General features: G+C 42.9%; 1 protein-coding gene across 1 annotated transcript; it reads left to right on the top strand.

The window, feature by feature from the left end:
* Nucleotides 1-3,195: 3,195 nt before the first annotated feature.
* Nucleotides 3,196-5,621, top strand: LOC147426144 (uncharacterized). The gene is made up of 7 exons (XM_086498177.1): nucleotides 3,196-3,393; nucleotides 3,454-3,588; nucleotides 3,762-4,231; nucleotides 4,318-4,438; nucleotides 4,677-4,799; nucleotides 5,182-5,450; nucleotides 5,507-5,621. The coding sequence occupies exons 1-7, from the start codon at nucleotides 3,196-3,198 to the stop codon at nucleotides 5,619-5,621; spliced, it is 1,431 nt and encodes a 476-aa protein (XP_086354303.1).
* Nucleotides 5,622-19,203: the final 13,582 nt, after the last annotated feature.

The following is a 19,203-nucleotide window of genomic DNA, read 5'->3' on the forward strand; positions in this document are numbered from 1 at the left end:
GTTATTGTATTTTCATGAGGAGATCATTGATATTATAAAGAGAAAGCGACAAGTACCAATCGAGCAAGAACTTGATGCGGTCAAGAGCCAAGTGATTCAGCATGTAGAATCGATTCTGGATGCTTACGAGTAAGAGATTGAAGAAGAAAGTTTACAGTCTAAAGTGATCTCCAATCAAGTTACACCCGAGGTAAGACATGTTCACTTCAATAATGATGATGGTGAGGAAGCAGTACCTAGGAGTCATTTTTCTAGAACACATTGGGCAAAGAGCCACTACGGAGACAAATGTTAAGATTGGTGATATTGATGAGCCTATTCTAGCACTTGTGGATCATGGTTCAGAAATCAATTTGATGTCAAAAAGCTTGTACCAGAGATGGAAATGGCCTATCGATATGGATCATGGTTGGCGGATTCGAGCTGCCAACACTTAGCCTGGTGATTTATATGGTGCATGTGCAAATGTCAAGGTTACAATTGGAGATGTTTGTGATGAGCAGAACTTTTTTATACAGGAACATTCCTCTTATCCACTTATCCACCTAGGGCAACCTTACATCACAGCTGTGCGTATGGAAACAAAGATTTTGGATGATGGTTTAGCATATGCAAGGATTCGAAGTAAAGATGGTAAGAGAGCGGTTCAATTTTTGACTGTTTGTGTTGATCATGTTAGGAATAAAGATAGCTTAAGAGATTAGCCTTTGCCAAGGGTTCGGAAAGAGTTTAAAGAGTACAGGTTTGCTCAGGATTTTCTTGGGGTGCCACTATAGAGTGGGACTATAGTGGTACAGGGAAGAAGAAGTTCTCGCAAGAAGAGACTTTTTCTTCGGGGTTTCTGGGACTAACATCTGAAGGTTCAGTTTCATATAGGAAGTTCATGGAGCTACCTAAGTGGGAGAAGCAATATGTGGTAAGTGTTCAAAGTGATTTGCAGGGATGTGATGTACTTGAACATGATGATGCTATCTCAAGAGTCTTTGAAGAAGTTTCTTATGTTGATACGATGTCAGAACTTGAAGTTATCAAGAAGTGTAGGTTGCAAAGTGGGACTGAATTTGTGTGAGTGCATTCGATGGACATGTATGAAATTCTAATGGAGGTAAGTAAAGAATTGGGTGGTGCTTTTGAAGTGCAGGTGGATACAAAGTACAAGACTGTTGCAAAGAAGGTCAGGCCTGTAGCTACCCCACTCCTAGGGGAGAGTGAGGAGGTTATCGAAAAAGCTTCACACCAATCAAAGCTAAGGGATCCCAAGAACATTGGCCACAAATTTACTGAGGAGACCTTGAAGCAAGTAGTCATCGGCAAAGAAGGGTTTCTTACTGATGAGGAGGTCAAGTGCTTTCAAGAGATGCTTGCAAAACATGGTAAAGCCTTTGCTTTTGAGCCCAGTGAGATTGGATGTGTAGATCCAAATGTTGTAGCACCTATGATTATCTTTTCCTTTCCACATATGCCATGGAATTTGCGTCCTATTCCTGTTGCTAAAGCCCATCTACCACAGCTTATTGACTTGTTAAATGAAAAGATATGTATGGGTATTTTGGAGCCATCTTGTGCACCTTATTCTAATCGATGGTTACCGTCCCAAAGAAGAATGGCGCCCTGCGATTTATTCAGGACATGCAGTCAGTAAATAAGGTAACAATTCGTAATGTTGGCACAGGACCAATTGTGGACGAGTTTGCAGAAGCTTTTGCAGGTAGGGCTATATATTCCATGGGTGATCTTTACTCAGGCTATGATCAGTTTCAGCTTGCTTTGGAGAGTAGGGATCTCACTACTATGCATACTCCACTTGGGTTGGTAAGGATGTGTACTTTACCGCAAGGTGCCACAAATTCTGTTGCTCACATGATGAATGGCATGAACAAGGTATTAAGAGAATTCATTCCTCACATTACTATGCCTTTTATTGATGATTTGCCAATCAAGGGTTGTGAAGAAGGTTTGAAAGACGAGATAAAAGATCAGAGGGGGTGCCAAAGATTTGTTGCTCAACATATTGCAGATTGTGAAGCTATTCTATCTAAACTTGAAGAGGTAAATCTAACACTTTCAAGTCAAAAATCAATTTTTGGTGCCAAAGAAATATTGATTGTTGGACATATGTGTGGGCCACATGGAATACGCCCAAGCCCAGCTAAGGTGGAAGCAATACAAAGAATGAAGAACTCATGCACATCAGTTACTGAAGACCGTCATTTTTTGGGTGCTTGCGTGTTTTATCGTATTTGGTTACCTCACTTTGCTCATGTTGCAGAAGTACTTTACCAATTATTAAGAAAAGGGAAAAGATTTGTGTGGGAAGATGCTCATACAAAGGCCATCAAAAAATTGAAGAAGATGGTTTTGGATGCTCCTACCTTAAGGAAGGTTGATTATAAATGTGGAAGGCCAGTGATTTTGACAGTTGACACAGCTAGTCCTACAGGCATTGGTTGGGCTATTGGCCAAGATGATGAGGATGGTCATAGATATGCTATTCGGTTTGGTGCAAAGGTGCTTAACACTCGTCAACGAAGTTACCCACAGGTTAAGAGAGAGATTTGGGGCGTTGCTACTGCTCTAAAGTCTGACAAAGAGTATTTTATTGGAGCTTCAGTTGTAGTGGAGACTGATTGCTTGCCATTGATATGAATGATTACGAATTGCTCCACTCCGGATATTGCTATGTTACGATGGATAGCTTTCATTAAGTCTCTTAATCCTGAATTCTGTCATATTGTAGGAAGGGACAATCCGGTAGCAGATATGTTATCAAGAGCCAGGTATGAAGATGAGGAGGAGATGCTTACAGAGAGTGATGATGTGGGCTTAAAGTTTTATACTTCTTCTCATTTTCATGCAAGTTGTAGTGTTCTTGCTCGTGTTTTTGAAGCTTTTTTAGATGAGATGTACGATGGAGAGTGGCTTTTGATAGGCCGTTATCTCAGCACTCTCACCAAGCAAGAGGAATGGAGTGATCAAGAATACTGGAGGATCGGGAAGAAAGCTTATGGTTATTTCCTTAAAGATGGGCACTTGTGGAAGCAGCCAAAATGTCCAGGAGGATCACCACAACGAGTAGTATGTGACAAAGTAAAACAACAACAGGTAATTAAAGAGTTTCATGAGAATTTATGGGCACGACATAGAGGAGTGTGGGCAACATTTGCCAAGATTAAAGACCGCTACTGGTGGAAAGGTATGTACAGAGATATTGCTCGATTTGTGGAGACTTGCATGGTTTGTCAACAGTATTCAAATGTGCGACATCGAGATGAGTTACATCCTACTTATCCATTGGCTATGCATTATAAGTGGGTTGTAGATTTGATTACTATGCCAGTCGGTATTTGGCAAATGAGGTATATTGTTCTTGTCAGAGAGGATCTCACTAACCGGGTGGAAGGAAGAGCTTTGCGTACCAAAGCTACAAGTTCAGTATGCAAGTTTTTGCTTGAGGATGTGATTTGCCGATATGGTTGCATTGGGAAGATTACTGCAGATAGAGGAGAATTAGATGCAGATGAAGCTTATGAGTTCTTCGATTGGTTGGGAATCAAGTTGGCTCTTACTATACAACATATAATCCGGAAGGTAATGGAAAAAGTGAAAGAGGACATCCGCCTATTGTTAAATCTTTGGCCAAGGCTTGTAGAGGACGAATTGGTGATTGGCCTAAACTTTTACCTTTTGCTTTATGGGCTGACAGAACTACTCATAGCTCAGTTACAGGATTTATGCCATTTGAACTTATGTATGGGCAAAAGCCAATCATACCTATAGAAGAGACGATTGTTTCTCGGACCATACTGCCATGGGAATCAAAAATGTCAACTGAGGACTTGCTTGCTATGCACATTCAACAGCTTGAAAGACGCCAAGAAGACATTGATCATGCAATAGATAAGCTCAAGGAGGCACGATTGAAGAATAAAGCCACATTTGACAAGAAGCATAGGTTGAGACCATATACTATCAAAGATGGAGATTGGGTACTTGTTTATGATAGCAGTTTGGAAAATCAATATTCGGCCATGCGTAAAATGGTTAAGAGATGGTTTGGACCTTATGTTGTGCTACACGTTTATGATAATGGAACTTACAAGCTTAGAGAACTTGATGGCACCAAGCTTAAAGTACCCATTGCAGGAAAGAGGATCAAATTATTCAAGAAGCGTGAAGGACAAGTGGTTCTGGGTGACATAGATTCAGGAGAATGCAAAGAAGATGATGAGATGTATTCGCTAGAAGAAGCTTCTGGCGATACTTGCTTATGAATATTAGCAACCTGAAGACGGTTGGTACATGCCGGAGGATGTGCAGGTTCAGAGGGCGTGGATGTCGTGTTGTCGTGCGTCTAAATGGAGAATTTCATGCAGGAGTCGTATATTCAGAGTTTTTCATGAGTGCTCGGAATATGGTTGGGAGCATAGATGGAAAGCTTGTAATGGCCGTCATTTATCATGGGAGCATTTTATATCATAACTTGGAGCCTGAAGTCGTCAATGTCAAAAGTTTTTGAAGTGAAGATTATGCTATGGGATTTGATCTCGCCTGACGGTATCACTCATGCCGATGCGAGAGCGATGGAAGCACTCAAGAACGATAAGGATGTGCTTGGCGAAGCTTTGGTCGATATTTGTGCCGAATAACGTGTGCTTAAAGAGCTAAGCTAAATGAAGGCTATGGTGGTGTTTTACAAACTAGACATCGACGAAGTCAAGGAGGCTACAAAAATGATGGCAATGCGCATTGTACCTATCATAGTGTTTGTTATACAAGCCAAAGGTGATACGTTCGTGAAGGTTCTTGATGGGCGTTATTTTTTTCATCGATCCGAAAACATTGAATACAACGATGGCCAACTTGAAGGGGGATGAGAATGTGAATGCTTGCTTATTGTTTAATAGAACACAGAAGATATTTTGGGAATAAGAAAACGATGAGCTCCCTAATAATAAAGGGTCGGGTGACTTAAAAGCATGGGAAATCGTCGTCATACGGGTTGACGAGTCAGAAAAGGGGCTCACAGAAAGTAGCGCTATAAGGAGTAGACATCGTCGTCAAGCAGAGCAGGAGAAGAAGAGAAAACGCAGTCTGTGGCACGAGAAGGCCAGGAGAACTGCGACTTTAAAGGGCTCGAGACTGCAAGAGCAGCGCTGGTTTTCGAGTTGGTGAGGAGAGCAGGAGCGTCGTCCACGGGGACTAGAGAGAAGGGAGACGAGAGCGTTGTCTGCAGGGGAGGAGAGTCGCTATCGACGGCAACGAGAAGAGTCTGAGGAGAGCAGCGAGGTTGTCCTGCAGCAAGAAAGCCCCAGGCCCGAGATGAGCCTTGGTGTCTTAAGAGACTTTTCAAAGCGCATAGCAGAGAAGAAAGACGAGGGTGGACAGAGCTTTGAAGGGAGCCACAGGACCACACTAGTTGTAGAAGGAGGTGACGAGCAGCCCGCGACGAGGTTGGTTGGAAGAGGCTTTGTAGAGGACATTACTCAGGTTTTTTTTTTAAAGACAGGGACATCCATGCGGTCATTCTTGCACCGGTACAAAACAAATTAGAAGCAATTGAACTTTTAGCAAGAGGAGTGGAAGAGTTCGAAAGGATTTTGTTTTGCAGAGAGGAAGCTTGAATACAAAGGAGCACCGAAGGAGATAGTGCCGTTGAAGGAGAAGCAAGGCGAGATACAGGTTTCTCGCGCTCTGTCAACAAAGGACATTGCTTTTGTGCTTTTTGCTTGTGTTCAAGCAGTCTGCAAGCACTACAAGAGGTTATGTGCTCTTGTGACGCTCTTAGCGACGGAAATACACTGGGTTTTTATAACCCCCGGCGTCGCTATAAGCGTCGCTAAAAGCGTCGCTACGAGAGCGTCGCTATATGCGTCGCTATAGACGTCGCTATAGGCGTCGCTATAAACGTCGCTATATAGCGACGCCTATAGCGACGCTTATAGCGACGCTCTCACAGAAGAGTATAGCGACGCATATAACGACGCTACAGAGCCATAAATAGCGACGCATATAGCGACGCCTGAGAGAATATTTTTTTGGTGGCAGGGCATTGAATGCCTGCCACCCATCAACCATATTGTACTTGATTCACTTTTTAAAAAAAGTGCAAAGGTAAATAATAAACCCAAAATAGTCACCCACAAAACGCATTGTTTGCAAAATTGACAATTGTACACATCATAGACAAACTGAATTGATTGGCAAATGTAATAATGACAATTGTACAACATCATAGGCATAAAGAATTGATTGGCAAAAGGAATTGCGGTGACAAATGTAATAATATACATGGTTCAAAAAGACGTATAAAATCCGTCTCATGATACATAAGCTATGAGAAACCCTAAACTAATGCTATCTAGCTACGGCTAAACTGACGTCGTCTAATCAGACGTCTCATCGCGTCCAAGCGGCGTATCTGTCGGATTCTGCAAAAAAAGACAATAAGACAGTTTTCAGTAAGTATAAACATATAACGACATTTATAAAACAATACAAAAAATAAAAAAGAGTAAACCCTAATACTAACCATGCCGCTGCGAGAACTGAGAATGTCCATCAGGGCGTTTAAGCCCTTCCTGCCTACGTACTCGCGCTCGTACGGTGTGGGATCACGTCCTGTCATCGACCACTGTCAAAACATACAAAGATTTCATTATGTTAGAACTAAAAAACTCATAAACCCTAAACTATCGAACATGCATAAAGAGCAATGTGAAAAGACTTACAAAATCGGCCTCAAATGATGCCCATCCACCGCTCCCCAAGTGGTGCGAGCTCCCTGCCTCTACTCGCGCTCTGGCTGCATCCTTTTGTTGCTTCCACTTGTCGGGATTCTCGCGCGCTGCTTTCTTCGCATTCTTCCAATCTTCTTTGGCCAGCCAATCTGGCCTATTCCACCCATTCTTGATTGCTTTTTGCACTTCGGAACGCTTGTGTTTGCAGTATTCGCGCATTCGAATCTTCATCAGGTCTTCATTGAAGCGTTGATCCCGTGTTGGAACGGGAAACTCATCATGAAGTATGCTGATGACTCTGTTTTTTAAATCACTTGGTACTTCACTCCATTTGTTTAGTATATAGTGTCTAAACAGCTGAGAGCAAAGACCACGCATGCGCGAGATCACCTTCTTGCCGTCATCATCCATGATGATGCCGCCGCTGATGTCGACGGATTGATCACGAGTAAGGCCAGTATGGTAACTCGTACCATAGAGATAGTCTCTTCATCCCTGGAGGCAATCCGTCATCGCACATCTCCTTCTGCTCTAACCATGCTTGTGCAGACATCCTTGGTGGCTCTCTTCCCAAAAAGCCGTCGCGTAACACATGATTCTCCGGAAGATACGCTTGATGACCTTCGTAGATTTGCTTCTTCAGTGAGGGTGCCCTACGTGCATTCAGTCTAGGTCCACATGTGACACATGCTCTGTATCCGCTTGTTTGAAGCCCTGCATGTATACACATGATAATAGATCAACTATGGGGAAAAACCAGATTTACAGTGTCTGAGAGAGGAGTGTCAATAGATCACCTGAGCATTCTGTTAGCCCGGGATAGTCATGCATGGTCCACATTAGAATACCTCTGATCAAAGCATTCCGTCGTCCTGTGTGTCGGCTCATATCCACCACCTCTATGCCAATCCACAATTGTTGTAGCTCTTCCAATAGTGGACGAAGATACACATCCATATTCCCCACTTTATATCGCCCTGGCACAATCAAGCTTAGCCATAGGTGCCCCTTCTTCGTAGTCAACCACGGGGGAATGTTGTAGTTGACGATGACAACGGGCCATACACTGTAAGATGTTGATCTTTGACCAAATGGATTTACGCCATCCATAGCCAGGCCTAAGCGCAAATTTCGAGCTTCCCTGGCAAAATCCGACCATGTTCCATCTATATGTTTCCAGGCTGCGCAATCTGCAGGAATTCGTAGCACACCATCCGAAGATTTATTCTCCTCATGCCATGATGCTAGGGCGGCCATGGACTTACATTCGAAGAAATGCTTGATGCGAGGAAGCAAAGGAAAATGTCGCAAAACCTTTTGTGGAATTTTTGTCCCGTGGAGATCTACTCGATATCTTTCGGAATCACATTTCGGACACTTCTCCATGTCTGTGTATTCCCCTCTGAAAAGAATGCAGTCATTAGGACAAGCGTGGATAGAATTGTAATCCATCCCCAAGTTTCGCAAAATCTTTCTTGCTTCATCTCGGGAATCTGGCATCACATTGTCAGCTGGTAGAATGTGCTCTTTCAGCAATCTACACAACATAAAAATATGATACAGTCGTGTAAAAATCTATCAGATCATTATACACCATGAGTTCTATTAAAGTAAACTAATTGTAATAGATCACCTGAAAAGCGCTGTGACGCTAGTGTCACTCCATCCAAACTTTGCCTGCATGTTGAGAAGAACCAGGAGTGCTTTCAATCTAGACATACGTGCTCCATTATACAATGATGTATCGGCTTCACTTTTCATATCATCATAGATAAGCCTTTCTGAATCCATGATCGTCTCGATCATTTCATCAATCTCGGGCTCAAACATTGCCTCGTTGGGAATGTGCTCTGCATGATCATCCCCCGAGCTGTCAGAGGCTACATCTTGTGGCCTCACATATGCTGCTTGACCAAAGCGCCTGCGAATACGTCTATTGGGTTGCAAGATTGCTGCTTGTTGGCCAGCGTCAGAGTCCGACGAGTTATAATTGGCAACAACTCGATCTATAATTATAGATGGATCGAACTCGCCAAATTCACGAACGTGCTGCAAAGAAACACGTCTTGTCCGTCGCACAGCATGCTTGCATTGATTACAAGGACATAAGACCCTCGTTGAGAGATAGGTGTTTCGGTTGGACGGTCCCACATCCTCGTCGCTACTCATAATGAGGATAAAAAACTTATAACCTAGACAACAAATTTAATATTCTATTGGCATTCTTCGTCTTATCTCTCTCTCTCTCTCTCTCTCTCTCTCTCTCTCTCTCTCTCTCTCTCTCTCTCTCTCTCTCTCTTTACCTCACATTCTCTAGTCATGTCCAATCCCCGCACACCTCGGTCTAGAGGTGCACGGAGATCAGAACCACCGGGTTATAATCTCGTCTTTATTGGTCAATACCTATATTTGTGGGTACAAGAAATCTAGACACCCACGTCTACATGATATTGCATGTAGTGGACAAAATCCCTTTGCCTCTTCTCTAGCTGTAGCACTTCACTTCATCTTAACATCTTTTCACAGTAGATCTTTTCACTGTTCGTCTAACTCTAAACCCTAAACCGTAAGTAATTCTTGCGTGGACTCGATCTAACGTAAATAAGCGTAAATCTAAATAAACGTAAATCTAACTAAAAATAAAGCTAAATCTAATTTAACGTAAGTCTAATGACTAGAGGTTGTCTAGATGGTCATTGTGTCGGGGATGTAGTGACTCTTGCCGCCCTGAAGATCCACCTTCTTCCCTATCTTCTGAAGACATTTCACCAGTACTTTTGGATCGACGGAGCCCACTATGAGTGAAGGCAGCAATACCCTATATTCCATTGAGGGCTTTCTTCACCCGCTTCATGCAGGCATCGCAGTCTATGGAGACCCGCATCTAATCTAATATAACATAAATCTAAATCTAGCTTAAATAAATGTAAATCTAGTTAAAAATAAACCTAAATCTAATTTAATGTAAGTCTACATATAACCTAATCTTTAACGTCTTTTAAAATAGTTTCCTACGACGTTATAACTCTCTTCTTCCTGTGTGTGTGCGCGTGTGTGGATGTGTGTGCCAATAAAAAGAGATAAATGGTATAACCTTTCTATCACCCATGCCAAGTATGATAGATTGATTATGCCATTTCTCTCTTGAATAATAGGTCTTCAGTTCAACTCCTCGTCGGCTAGATCTTTAGGTCTTTTAATTTTAATTAGTTTCCTACGACGCTCCCTTAGTTTCTCTTTCTTTCTCTCTCAATGTGTGTGCGTTTTTTTGGATCGTATGCATGTTTTCTTTCTCTTTTCCTCTCTCAATGTGTGCGTTTTTTGTTTATGCATGTTCTCTCTCTCTTTTCCTCTCTCAATGCGTGCGTTTTTTGTTTATGCATGCTCTCTCTCTCTTTTTCTCTCTCAATGTGTGTGTGCATTCTTTGTTTATGTATGTGTGTGCGTTTTTGCACTCTCTCTCTCTCTCTCTCTCTCTCTCTCTCTCTCTCTCTCTCAAAAACACTATATGTGTGTGTGTATGTGTGTGTGTGTGAGAGAGAGAGCGAGGGAGAGAGAAAGAGAGGAAGGGAACATGAGAATGAGGAGAGGGAAGGAGCATACCTGTCTCTCCTTCCTCTCCTCGTGTGTGTGTGTGTGTGCGTGTGTGTGTGTGTGTGTAAAAGAAAAAGAGAGAGAGAGAGAGAGAGAGAGAGAGAGAGAGTGAGGGAGAGCGTTACCTGCTCTTTGCTTGAGGGCGTCGAAAAACTCAGATCTGAGATCTGAGTTTTTGGGCGCGCTCGGTTATTTTTTTTACCCCAGCTGGCGTCGCTATGAGCGTCGCTATAAGCGTCGCTATGAGCGTCGCAAATTTCTTTGTAAATTTGCGACGCTCATAGCGACGCTTATAGCGACGCTCATAGCGACGCCGGGAATTTTTTTTTTGAGCGTCGCTGTGTGAGCGTCGCTAATGTGAAGAGCCTCTTGTAGTGAAGGTTCTTTGGTTTTTTTTAAATTGTAGCTTGCACCTAGCCGGTTTTTCAGATAGTAATATAAGAACCGAGTTCTAAAGTATCACTAGCAACTCCGAGATATTATTTTGTGTTGTTTCTCTCACCAATTCCCACAGCAAGCAACCCGGTGTTGATCCCGGATCACTAACCGCACTTATTTTTCCCCGACAATGGTGTGGCCTGGAGCAGAGACAGCCGACGTGCACGGAGGAGCGCCTACGGCAGCCCCTCGTCTGGAACCCCATGGTTAGCACTCAGAGAGGCTACTTGGTTGGTAGTCGGCCTCATGTTTCCGGGGGTCCCATGCCAAGCAGGTCCACCGTGCTCTCTAGGTGACTGGCTAGAGTTCACAGGTTTGTCAAAGGAGGTGCAAGGTTTCTAGCTATAGGGCATGAGAGGGGTGCAGAGCATGTGTAAGGACATCTCAGAGTCAGTTCCAGCTGAGTGGCTCACGCCTCTTGAGCCAGTAGCACCCCGGTGGATGGGAGCCTTCACACGACTGGAGGTTCTCATTTCAGTCAGGGCCTGCTCAGAGACTGTCCCAGCCATGTTCTTCGAGCTTCAGGGTGGGGGACGATTACAACGAGTTGCAGTAGAGGCCCTGCAGGTAGCAGAGTGTTGTTTCCAGAGGATCTGAGTTGTGGGCATCTGTGGGAGGACTTGCGTCGTAGACCTTGACCCAGTAGCTCTTGAGACTGGACACTGGAGGCTATGGGCTTGGGAGTGTTGTCCACTGGCACGAGTACAGTGGGATCTTGGTGAGTGGCTATGGAGGGACCCCTTCTCTTCTGCAGACCACCCAGGAGTCCCCTTCTTTCAGTACACTGTTCGGCTTGGACGTCATATACTTGCAGCACAGAGAGAGGTCTGCCCAGCTTGCAACACGTCATTGGCAGGAGTAGGGCCTCACAGTCGAGTTCTTGGCAGCCTTTTGGCAGAGGCTGTGGGACTCCAGACAGCCGAGGCGTGTCACTTCGTTTCAGTGGCTGGTTGCACAAAGAGCTACAACAGTAGGGAGCTGGCTTGTGCATAGTGGTCTCTCAGCCGCATGTGCAGCCTGTGACCAGTTGGTGGAGAGTCAGCGTCATTGGTGTTGGGACTGTCCCTCGGCCGAGCAAGTGAGGCTACGAGTTCTTTGGCTGATGCCTACTCTCTCCACGGCTAGACATACACTTGGGGGTAGCGGCTTGGTCCACTCTCACGAGGCCGGCACTTCAATTTGAGCTATCTTCCACCAGCAGGATGATAGTGATGCGGGGGGGGGCGACCTACACTCCAGCCTGCTACAGAGCTTACTTCACAGGAGTGGTGCAGTGAGAGAGAGGAGTGTTGGGAGCTCATCAGTGGCCTGACACTTTGGTTCATCTGGCGGGCCCGGTGTTTCCGCATTTTTGAGGCTAGCTTTGTGCCACCAGCAGAGACTGTTCGTGACTTTTGGCTAGAGCTAATCCATACTCTCAGAGGACAGCTAGAGGGACTACAGGGCAGCTCCGACCGCATGCGGGAGCGCCGCGAGGCTTTCCTTTGACTCTAGAGTCCTGTGCCTTTCTTCACCAGTGTCCAGGGTGTGCTCAGATAGCACTACCGACCACCTGTGTGGCTCTTCCCTCCTCCCATCTCTTGATTTAGCCTCATTGTATATATGTTGTTCTTTCATTGGGAGAGTCTCCCCATTATGTTTGTTGTAGCCTTCTCTTGCAGAGGCGGTTGTAGCCCTACGGGCAGTTTTCATTAACTAATAGAAGGATCTTTTTCTCAAAAAAAAAAAGTGTATGATTTTGATGACTGAAGTGCTAAAGAGAATCTATTTAGAACGCATTGTTTTGGTTTGTAGTTATGGCCAAAGAATTAGATTAAGAGCAAGCACAAATCATCTTTTGGGTAGAGCAAATTTATTGTAGCTCCCAAGACTTGACCACCATCGTACACATACAGGAAGACAAAGATGAGCTTGAGGGCGAGACGTTGAGCCTGAAAGAATGTAGAAAGTTGTGTAGCAACCACTTCGTTCACAACAACCTATTTAGTGTCAATGATAATGCTAAAGAGATTGCATTGTTGAAGCTCTCTGACCTCGAGCACTTGGGATTGGCAAGGGTGCTACTACAATAGTTCATATGTCAAGTGCGATCAATTTTGAACAACAATCAAGTAGCCATGTACTTTGTTCAACAATGTTGTGCCTAATACATCTTAAGAAGGCGAGTGAACTGGGACAATCACTCACACACAGCTGGCATTGGTTGTGATTAAATTGCAGACAAAGTGGTTGCTAGCATGGAGAACACTCCCCCATCTCCCTGCAAACATCCAATTGTCTTACTTCTTGAAGAACACGTAGTGATTGAGACCATGGCAACGCAAGGGATAGAGCTTGCTAGCCAAGATGAGACAATGGCATGCCTTTGAGCAACCATTACAAACCTACAAAATAGGTTACAAATTTCAGAAAACAAGGTTGCTTGTTATTTTGCAACGTATGGGGCTTTGCCAGAAGAGGACAATGCAGCAGTGCCGAAGGAAATTTGGAATGGCGGCCTCTACACCAAAACAAACTCCATTGCGCCACAAGGGAAATGAGATGAGGGCACCACCTAGTCTTGGAAGCGTGGACTATGACCGCTACGCAAAGAGAGAGAGAGAGAGAGAGAGAGAGAGAGAGAGAGAGAGAGAGAGAGAGAGAGAGAGAGAGAGAGAGAGAGCTATCGCTATGAATGAAGCATTAACCTCAATGTGTGTACAAGGAATGGATAACTTCAAGCACTCCCAACACAAATAGCATGTAGATTACTAAACAACAACTCAAGATTTAGCCAAAATCACATCAAGCACTCTCACACACACATAAAAGATCTCTCTTAATTAACATAAGTAAGAGGGAGGAGGTTACTAGCATAAAACATTTTGCACTCTAGAATGTGCAAAGGATAGAGTGAATGAATGAGCTTTATGGGCTCATGATGAGTGATACAAAGACTCAATGAGGCTGAGGGAGGCTTGAAATTACAAAGGGGGGGGGCTCTTTATATAGGCAAGAGAGTGATTAGGAGTGAGGTTAAGATCCAAGTGCAATTTGTACAAATGAAGCTTGATTAGGGACATTCCACCAATGAAGAAGCTCCTTCCAAGTGATTTGTTGACCAATTTGCAACTAATTGGCTCCATCATCACTTGTGTTGTCTTCACTCCTTCCTCCATAGATTGAGTCCAAGAGCTTCCTTATTTTAAAATGTAAAGAATCTACATAAAATCAATGCATATCTAGTAATAATAGAAAGGGGTTGAATGAAAACTTATGAATTACAACAAGATTAAGCATGATTTGAGAGGTGATTAGAAGAGGAATTTGTGATGGTTTTATGAGCTTGAGAGAGAGGAGGAAGGAGGGGAGGGTGAGGAGACTAATGGCTGATTTTTAGAGAAGGACTCAATGTGGAAAAGGAAGGGTGTGTGTGTAAAGGTAGAGGGGGTGGTCTCCACCACATTTGAAAAAGTGGTGTCCACCATTTTTGCCATATCTCCTAGACCGTAGATGCAAAAATTATTTAAAAAATATGGTCAGAATCTCCAGCTCATAAGCTACAACTTTGATGAAGACAACTTTTCTTGGATCGGAGTGGACGTATTTTTAAAAAATCCAGCAAAACCATGTGTATGTTTCCTTCCTTCACCAAGTCTTCCACCGGGGTCCCATCTGTTTGAATCATCATATGGCTCCAAAGCCATGATGATATGAGCCCCTCATTACCCTTGAATCATGGGTGCATGGCTCCACAAACACATCATATCTTTTCTTTTCACATTTACATATTTTCCCTTCCCTTTACCATTAGGTTCTACCTTTCACCTCCTGTGAACTAGTCAAGGAAAAATTCCCATCAAATCATTTTTTTGAATTTTTCCAAGAGGTTGTTCTCACTCTTTCCTTTATTGTAAACCTCTAGAAGCAAGGAAAACCAACAAAATATAGTAAACAAAAAATTTGTGATAGGCTCGGATCAGCAGCATTAGACCTTCAAAGCCTGCCCTAGCAGATCTTTGCTTGGGACAGACAAATTCAAACTCTCATACATCATGGGAGATTTTTCTCTTAGCTTAAAATTGAGAAAACATGTTTTTTGTTTGTTTCCATCTTGTAGTGATAATCCGTATACCAAAACAAAAATGCAGACCATTTTAATAGAATCGAGTCCATTTGATCAATCAACACGAGAGAGAGAGAGAGAGAGAGAGAGAGAGAGAGAGAGAGAGAGAGAGAGAGAGAACAACTTGACAGTACCTAGAACCATCAAAGTTTGCAAAATAAAGTTGATAGCACATGTGTTGCACATGCCATGATGTCATTACAAAATACTGAGGATTACTCATCATCCCACTTGAATACATGCATCATATCATCCACCTCTTCCATGTTCGAACATTGATATGTGTCCTCCCACTCTGGCTCATCGTCACTGCTAATTTCACCTGCAACAACGTCATGTGTTTGCAATGTACCAAAGCACTGGTCTGCTGCTCTTGTAGCAATCTTTGTAGGTCGATGTATCAACCGTATGTTGCATATGACTGCACTAGATCAGATGCTCACTTAGTGTGAATTTTGTTTCATTTCTTAGTGTGTACAAAGTCAAAAGTTGACCAATTTCGTTCACAGCTACTACCACTTGCAACAACTGATAGCACTCAAACTGCAATGTGTTGCAGTTCCACTTTCTCTCCACCATTCTCCTTCCACCAAATCGAGGCGCTAACCACATCAATTGAATCAATGTGCGAAGGGTCCTAAAACATTCCCTCCCAATTAGAATATGCAACTCTTTGATGGAATGCAAGATTTCCAGTGTCTGCATCAAGAAGTTGTTAGACACACTTATCTTTCATCGCTTCATTGTTTGTAGCTTGTTGGTGTAATTTAAACTTTGGATCCAACATGAACACATCATTATGAAATGATGTATGCATCTGACCCCACCATTTTGTCGCAAGAGTAATAATTGCAGCTTTGTCTCTTGCTGCCAACCCTGTTCCAATTCCTTCTATAACCTTTCAAATGGCTTCTGACATATACCAATATATACTTTGGCAAACAAAAAATGAATCTTTGTCCACTAACCGTAACAGATCTACAAAGGGCTTTGTCACATTCACAATCTTCTCCACATTTCTCCAGAAAATTGGAGAATGGATAAGCTGAGAGCATTGATGGCCACCATTCTGATAGTTAGAATCCTTACCGAGCCATGCTTCCCAACGTCTGTCAACAATTATTCCACATAGAGTGGCCTTCACATCTTGCAATGTACAACACATAATAAGTTGTCACAAATCTTGTTGCACAGAAATTGCAATGCCGTATTGAAAGACATTGTTCTGAACAAAATATATGAAAATTGATGCTCACACGAATGAACTTCACTATGTGATTTACATATAAGAGAGTTTGTTTCACATAGTTCAGTTTTCCAATATCTCTCAAAAGCAGATTCAATGTGTGTGTGTGTGGTACACAAAACCCATGTGATCTTGGGATATTTGACCTGTATTTGATGTCCAACTGCTTTATCATTAGACGCATTGTTTGCAACAATAGGCGTGAAATTTTTGGGACCAACAACTTTTGCTATTGCGCTCATAAATCCTTGAATGAAAAGTACTAGTTTTCTCTTTCAAGGATGTGTTAATGGCCTCTAGAAAGATGGACCCCCTTGGACAAATCAATAGTACACTTGATCAATGGCTTCTTCTGACAATTTGTTCATGCGTCAAGTGCTATTGTACAACCATATGCTGGTACAATATCCAGCACTATGCATTTGAGAATAGACTCACAACTATCTTTCACGTTGTGAAGATATTTGATGCACATTTTATTGTAATATGGCATGATGAACCCTTTTTTGGAAGTGCTCATCAATGCATCTTTAAAGATTAGATTGTGCAATACATTAAACGGAATCCCGTCTGCGATAAACACGAGTCCTTTTGAGATGTAGCTCAAGCATCTATTGTTTTTGGTGTAGCGTTTGTGCACCACCACTAGCTAACACTCCCGTAGATCCATGTGGAAATGCTGACGTTGATAGAGATGCATGGGTAGATCGTGATGCTCCAACAGGGTGTATCTGTTTTGACTCATTGACAGTGAACATTGATTACTCATGGTTGCCTCTCTTCATTTCTAAGAGAAGCCTCCACTTCCATGGCCATTGATGGAGACACACCCTTGGGTGCACCCTTTTCATTGGCTATGACTGCCTACGCCTTCTTGGCATATTCAAGAAATGTTTCAAAGATTTCTTTTGGTGGATACTTACAAGATGCAACATTACCAGACACTTTAAATAGAAGTTTTTTTATTCTACTTGCATTCTCGCTAAAACCATGTGCACATAACCTACATCTTAAGCGTGACACTGTTTTCCCTGCCACCACCTCATCTACGTAACTCCACTTGGGTCACCATGATGGGCAAGAACAATAAATGGCATGTAATGATAGATACAAATTTTTATCAGTTTTGTTGACTAATGTAATGTGCATCTAAATATCCATCTAACATATTTGCTTTACAATGTGCACGTTCAATTTACTATCTCTTCGTGTTGTGCTTGTTATGTTCTTGGAATTTTGGAAAGCAAAGCTATTGAGCTCCCATTGATTTAGGCAAACACTTTGATCTAAGGACCACAATTTTAAATTTTGACAAGCTCCTTGTGTTCACCTAAATAAAGGGGTCAATAGCCTTGCTTTGTTGAAAATTGCCTTGAAATTCGTGACTATCGATGTAACATTTAATGCACTAGTAACTTGTGTGTAGCGGAAATTGATAACATAGTGAGCATTTCATTAAGAACAAGTTCCTAATGAGCATAGAGAGAGTACTTAATTGAGAAAGCAACATAGCAATTTACATCTAGCTAATTTGGCATTGACAAAACTTGAAAAGAGAGAGAAATAGAACAATTGACAACAGTTGAGGACCGGATTTACATGGAGCCGGTCCCCCCTCCATAAATGCTTTGTATCATAGGAGACTTTTGTACAATACAATCTTTGTGTTCCTTGATAAAACTAGTTGGTGTAATGAAGATGGAAGCTTCATACACCAAATTATTCTTGGAAAACACACCTAGTGTCCCTAGCCTCAGTCCCAAGACCTCACACTCCTTCCAAAATGGTGAGAGCTAGCAAGGAATGATAGATTGAGAGGAAGAAGAGGTATCTTACGAGAAAGAAGTATTCCCCTCACATAATCACTCTAATAGCATAGCTTAGCTTATTAATTAGCATGGTAGAGGAGATGAGCATGCCATTGAAGCTTTGCTCTTGGTTGGATTTGCATTCCAAAGCCCAGAGTTGTTGGTGTAGGCCTCTACCTCTCAATGCTTGGAGAAGGAGATGGAGTTCTTCTTGCACACATGAGTTGTGTGTGTGTGTGTGTGTGTAGCATTGTGTATGAGTAAAATGCAGCCCCTTCTCTCATCTTGGTTGACCCCTCTTGCTAAATGCTCATGATGGCCTCCCATTGGCTCTTGTAAAGCTTAGCCAATCACAAATTAGAAGCATAGTTGATAGCCTTTTGACAAGTGTCCCCCTTTCCCCTTTTGTGAGAGCTTTAGGGATTTAAATAATTCATCTAAACTCTCATTGGACCTTTTTGTCTTCTGGCCAATAGGAATCAGGCAAGCCATTGGGCTGTTGGATGCTCATTGGACCCCTTGATAGACTTTCCAATAGTCTTCTAGGGAGCTTAATTTCTATTGGTTCTTTTATCAAGCATTTTTAAATTGATTAGACTAATTTTACTCTAGCCTAATTCTCATTGGTCCACCTCTATGGCCATCCAATAGGATTTGAGGGGAGGTTGGGGGACACTGGCCTAGGAGCTTTGAAGGTGCCGCGGGAAGCGTGTGCGAGTGTAAGTGCGAGAGAGAGAGAGAGAGAGAGAGAGAGAGAGAGAGAGAGAGAGAGAGAGAGAGAGAGAGAGAGAGAGAGACCTGCTTTGGGTGGAGCGCACAACAACGTTATCCTGTTGTTGCAGCTCCTTATTCTATTGTATTAAAGAATAAGTGTATACATGGTTAAGTTAGTAGATGGCTTAGTAGTGAGTAGGATGTCCGGCCAGTTGGCCTGAATCCCAACAAACCCCCACTTGAAGGCCAACACAGCCCAAGTGACTTGCTATGTACAACCATGAAGAAATCTAGTGGCTTCAACCTATACCCATCAACTCACTACAATGTGTAAACCGCTCCAAAGCTAAGCCTTTCGTCAAAGCATCTGCTGGGTTGTCCTCGGTGTGTACCTTGACCAAATCAATGAGCTTTTTGGCCAAGAAATCTCTCACGAGATGATACCTGACTTCAATGTGTTTCGATTTGGAGTGAAACACGGGATTCTTTGCCAATGCAAGAGCACTTTGACTATCACAATATATCACTAGAGTCTCATCAATGCCAAGATTTCTGACCAAG

Source organism: Adiantum capillus-veneris, chromosome 24 (assembly GCF_014529385.1).
Source record: "Adiantum capillus-veneris isolate H3 chromosome 24, ASM1452938v2, whole genome shotgun sequence".
NCBI lineage: Eukaryota > Viridiplantae > Streptophyta > Polypodiopsida > Polypodiales > Pteridaceae > Adiantum > Adiantum capillus-veneris.